This window comes from Camelus ferus, chromosome 3, assembly GCF_009834535.1.
Source record: "Camelus ferus isolate YT-003-E chromosome 3, BCGSAC_Cfer_1.0, whole genome shotgun sequence".
Taxonomy (NCBI): domain Eukaryota; kingdom Metazoa; phylum Chordata; class Mammalia; order Artiodactyla; family Camelidae; genus Camelus; species Camelus ferus.
In genome coordinates this window covers 41,556,504-41,562,503 of record NC_045698.1, presented here as the reverse complement: position 1 = coordinate 41,562,503, position 6,000 = coordinate 41,556,504, and the positions used below count along the sequence as shown (strand labels likewise).

Here is a 6,000-nt window from a genome sequence, read left to right as displayed (position 1 = left end):
TCATAAGGTAGGTAGGTACCCCGTTCTAACTCCAGAATTTAGCACAAGACTATGGCACAAAACAGGAACTCCACAAACATTAGGTGAATAAAGGAATAGGTAAAACAAAGATCCAAGGTGAAGATTTTTCAAGGGAAACTGAAAATATGAGTATTTCAACATTTAACGATGTGGCTTCTCTAATATGACTGGTAAGAGAGAGGAAGGAGGCACTACTTATAATAAAAACTTTAAGGTGCTACTGTCGGCTACATAGGCCTTTGTCAGAAGGTTGGGACAAGTCTCTGGAAAATAAAATAAACAGAAAAGACGTACGTTTAAGGAAAAGAAATCATCATTACCTTGTATTAGGAGGCACAGCTGAACCAGAGGCCTGGCCAAGTTGTTTGTACAAAACAATATGTTTGCAATAAGGCTGCATTAATGAACAGAATTCTGTAAATCAATAATTACATTTTATGTCTTAATTGAGCACTTAAAAATTCAAGATACAATAATTTTTTTTTCTGAGCTATTTACAAAGCCTATTTTAACCTTTCAGCTGGAAAAAAAAAGAAAAAGAAAAAAAAGAAAAAGAAGAGAAAAAAAAGAAAAAAAAAAAAAGAACCAAATTCTCTCCCTGAGTTCAGTTTTTTACTTTTTTTTTGCAGGGTGGCTATTTCAGTAATATTTGCTATAAAACTATAACAAAATCTGTCCGGAATTGGAAAAATGAGTATTTTACTATAACTGAAAAATGGGAGCATGTTTGTGCATTTCTGGTAACACTAATGGGAGTAGCGCCTCAAATAAAAACCACTAAGTCAACAAAAAGAAATTATTCTTCTCAGATCAGCCCTGAGGTCTGAGTGATGATAAACAAATATCATATTAAAGAACCTTCTTTGAATGAAAAGAAACTGAAGGGAAGCTAGGATTTGCTACACGTAGCACTGCGGCCACTAGGACAAAGTCAACGCCAGAGTGTGAAGGAAACTTCCCTTTAAAATGCAATGGGCACTTTTTATGAACTCATATTGTGTGGGGCAGGAAAAATAATCAGACAAATCAGAGATGAGATATCTTTGGAAAATTTAATTTGGACCATATTTTCTTTCTCTTGCTGAAAACATCAAATATTTCCATACCTTTTGGGTTCCACAACTTACAAAGGGGCAGTGGGTTTCCTGCAGTTACATACTGTACTCAACTTTCTATAGAAAGATCAGACATTTTCCAACCTACCTTTTGAATATTTCCTTAAAAATGCTTTAATGGTTCCTTATAATCCATGGCAAGTAAAACAAAGTAAGGCTTTTATTTTATCCTTTTTCCCCACTTTTGGTACTGCATGTTGGAGGAGTAAGGAAGGAAGACTTGTCACATGAGTGATGGCACCCTGGGGACTGCTGCGGGGCCCTCCAGGTGTACCCTTATCATCCAGGTCCGGATGCACACCTGCACTGAGGAACCTGAGACAGCTAAGTGCTGAACAGCCTGTCACAGCCACATCCCAGCATGGGGGGCTGTGGGTGGCCGGTCCTGTCTCAGTGTTCACAGGGCTCCTGGCCTCCAGCAGTAACAAAGGAACTAGCCCCAGATCACGGCCAGAGGTCTCCCACCTGGCACTGCAGTACCACACGTTCACTTCTACGGGCCTTACAATGTGCATTTAAAGACTAAAGGTAATTACTGAAAATAAAATGAGAGGGGAAAAAAAATCCTTACTAATTCCCATATCAAATTACTAGAATGAAAATAAAAGCATCTGTCAGATAAAACGGGATTTCAATGTCAGATGAAAGCAACTCTCTTGCAAGATCGTCTCAGTAAAGTGTATTTGTCACTAGTTACATACATTTATGTGGTGCACAAATTTCTTTAATTGCATCATCTGAACAGCTTTGTCACTTTTCAAACTTGCAGCAGTTTCATTAGCTTAAAAAAGGGATAAGGCAGCCAAATTGTACTAATTTTGGTTGCAGAAAATCATCTCAGGCATTAACCTTCTTCTCAAGTGTTAAGAGCACATGATTAAAAGGTAACAAACAGTTTCTCCTCTTAACAGGAAACTAAGCAGCTATTGTTGTCAAATCTACCTCTAGTCAACACAGGGCCCCTCATAAATATAAAATTAAATTCTTTTGAGGAATAGGTTTGTGATTTTAGTTATGTAGGATTTACATTTATTTGCTGAATTTTCTAGTAAAAAGTGTGGTCTTGGCATCTTTCTTTTCACACACAAGGGATTTCTCCATCCTCTCAGCAGGCTCTCGCACACGGGTGGCAGGCTGGGTTCCTCAGCCACACACCACGTGCTCTCAGAAGCCCTGCAAAAACTCCTGTAGCTGGGTGACGATCTCCGTGTCCACCGTTTCCATGAGGGACTGGAAGCCTTGCTCTCCCAGCAGCTCCTTGCTGTGCCTTGAGCTTTTCGTAGATGAACTGCTGCAGTGACACGGTGTGCACCGGGTCCTTCAGGGCCAGCTGCGGGACAGAGAGGAGCCACACTGGGTCAGAGCGGCAAGACGAGTCCCTCTTAACGTGCGGGCGACTCAATTCTTTGTCATCTCTTTTACAGCAACAAAACTGCTTCTGCCCCCCCTTCCTACAACGGATTCTAAAGCAGCCTCACTGTGGAACAGAAAACGTCATTCAGTTAGTGTAACCTCAGTTCCCTGGGGCCTCTGAGCACAACCTGTCTGATGAGACCCATTTCTCAACAGTCAATCTATGTAAAGAATCAAAACCCAGTAGAAAGGAACAGAACATGCCAAAGAGCGTTTAAACACAACTGTCCAGAGTTCCTGTGAGGAACTCTGCTGTGGCAGCTCAGTGAGGCCCTCAGGACTGACAGAGGAAACACTGGCCTATCCTGGATGGCTACACTATTTATATGCTTCTGGTTAAAAAGAAAAGAATAATAAATAAAAATAGATTTTAACAACCCAAACACGTGCTCCTCCTCTCTGACTAGGCTAAACAAAAGAAATACAACTAAATTAAAAATAACCCATCCATCCACTTCTTAAAGCTAACAATCACAACAGAAAACATTCTGGCCTCCTTCGCCCTTTCTGTGCCTGTGGCCCGCACATACGTACATACACATACATACACAATCAGAACTGCTCTTTGCATTTCTATTATCACACAAAAAATTCTACCCTAACACATTTTAAGAATTCTTAATCTATTTATGTCATAATTTTTTTATTACAGGCATGCTGAAGTAATCATGGTCTCATTTAAATAGTTTTAACTATAATGTTGCTCAGTAATCTTCCACACTGTTCCATGTTGTTATGTATACAGGCTTTCCTCTACATTTCAGATTATTTCTTGAGGAAATCAATCACTGCCTCCGAAGAATTACTAAATTAAAGTGCACAGACAATTTCACGACTCCTGATACATATTATCAAGTTGTTTCTGCTATGTTTTAGCTTGTGACATCATCACCACTAGTATTATCAGTATTTGAGTTCCTTATAATTTAAGAATTGAAAAATAACAGACCGTTGCTTTAAGCTGTACATAGCTCTCATTATCAATAATGCTGAGTGCATACAAGGCTTTAAGTTTCTGTGTGAGAAACTCTTCTTTCCTGAGACTCAGTTCTCTTCTAGTAGGGGAAGTAGCTGAGTCATATCTGCTGTTTGAGCCAAGCACACAGACTTTAAAGTAATGACCACAAGTAGAAAATGTTAACCGAGGGGCAGAGACATAGGAGGCATGAATTTGAAATCAAACCCCTTATGTGATCATTCCAGAGCTACACAGTAAATCCAAGGCCAGGGTAATTTCAATACTCATTCCCCTGGAGGACGGAGAGGAGAAAGAACACCAAGAACTGCGGACACAAAGCCCTGCATTCACAAGCCTGAAGATGTCACTCTACAAAACCCATAGAAATCGAAGATGAACGTTTAACGATATCTGCTCGCTTAAGCAACACGCAATAATGTTCGATATTATTTTAATTACTAAGAAATAGATCCTCTTCCTAAAGAGGATGTGAATTTTGTGGAAATATCATGAATTATCTGTAACTGAAACCACCTGCTACAGTATGAGTGAAAAGAAGCTGAGCTTGAAGTTGACGTTCAAGAAGTCACTCCAACTACTGAAACAAAGCTTAAGAGTGTGGCTTAACTGTTGATTCAATTTGCTCTAGAAAATTGTGAACAGTTAAGTTATCACATCTCCACTCTTCAATTTCCAACAGATTAATAAAAAGGAAAAGTATCACCATAGTCAACCCACCAGATATAGCATAACACTACATCAGTATATTTTTAAACGTGTACTGATGAATCACGAGAAGATTAAAAGTATTTACCTCTTTTGTTGTGGAGGGATGAAGGAATTTTTAAAAACATACAGAATCTCCAACTGTGTACCTTAAAAGATCTTTTAAAAAAAAACAACCACTTTTTTAGTAAAAAAAAAAAAAAAAAAAAAACCCTATACATTAGCTAATAAATGTCTGTTTTGGCTTGATGTAGACACTCATTAATCATGGCTATTAATACCTTCTTTGAAGAAATATATGAAACAACTAACCAAATGATTCTCTAGAGAAGACTGATGACTGCACATGCACTAAAAATCCAGATATAATTTCTTTGAATGCAAAAATGCCTATGGTCACTAGAATTAAGAGACTCTGAAGTCACTAATAGCATTTTCAGAACTACTACTTTTATACAAATGTCCACACAACATAATGAACCTAATTATCTGATTTAACGTAAAAAAATACAGAATGCGTACCACATTTACCAGGTTGCATGTTCTGGAAAAGATAATTCATTTTCTAATATAATAAGTAAATTAAACTAGGAAGATGAATCTGCTGTCAGACACTACGTACAAACAAACATAAGGAGACTCTAAAAGGTGGAGAGAAGAAAGCAGGCTGACCAGGGAGTCCAACACCAAAGAAACGACATAGTGCTGAGTGTCCTTTCTTCTTGTCTCATAAATCCCAGATTTGGGGCTAAAGAAGCCAGCAACCTGGAACGCCAACGAACACAGACCAAAAAAAGCTCCAGCAGAAAGCCTGCTCTCTAGCCAAAGGACCAGGAAAGGGACCACATAGCAAGACAAAACTTTTAGACAATGATTGCTCTACTTCAGCCAAACACCACAGAATAAGCTGTGGCCCCATCCTCACTCACACTGGGTTATTACAAGGATTCAACCCCCCCCCCATATCTGCGGAGGCCCTGGGGGATCCTAAACTCTCCCTGTCCTCACCCAAGGAGGTACCAGTGGAGGCCTAGTGGGGAACATGACCTTCTTCCCCTCTTTGGCAGTACTAAAGTGGGACACCCACTTCTCCTGCCAGAGCAGTGTCAGAAGAAGCTGGCTAAAATAAGACTCAGAGTCTCATAACATAATACCAAAAATGTCCAGTCTTCAATAGAAATCACTCATAATACCAATCAAAAGGAGGGGGCATGGGCAAGAGGGAAATGGGTTTAATTATAAAAGGGCAATGAGGGGGCTTGTGCTGATAGAAATGTTCTATATCTTGACTCATTAACGGCAATATTCTGGTTGTTATGTATTTTGCGAGATGTTATCACTGGAGGACATGGACAGCAACAGGTCATAAACCAGAAAGGTCAGAAATCTTGGCAGCTTCAACCACCAAGAACACACTGGAAGGCAAGGAATTAACTTCTGAAAGTGAACAGTCAAAACAGTTTGGCACCTATATGCCCAAATTTAAACAAGTATTCACAGCAGAATCTTACAAAATCCCATTATTTATTCATCTTTCTCATATATTTCTAACAGATGCAATTATCTTTGCTTACATGCAGGTTTGCCTAGATGCACAAATCTGAGGAGATAAAAACCTGCTACAAGGAAAACAAAAGCAGCAATATTGAGGCTCAAATGACAATATGGAAATACTGGGAAGAGACAGAAAACTATTTAAAGAAACAGACCCAGGCTAGATGTAACGTGTGGTATTCTGGATTGAATCCTGCAACTAAGAGCATTAGT

At 39.1% G+C, this 6,000-nt stretch overlaps 1 protein-coding gene across 1 annotated transcript in view; it reads right to left on the bottom strand.

The window, feature by feature from the left end:
• Positions 1-1,054: 1,054 nt before the first annotated feature.
• Positions 1,055-6,000, bottom strand: part of IPO11 (importin 11) — a 168,224-nt gene continuing 163,278 nt past the window's right edge. The window contains 2 exon segments of the mRNA XM_006188200.3: positions 1,055-2,393; positions 2,395-2,466. Coding sequence (XP_006188262.2) covers positions 2,301-2,393; positions 2,395-2,466 — 165 coding nt within the window. The 3' untranslated portion in view covers positions 1,055-2,300.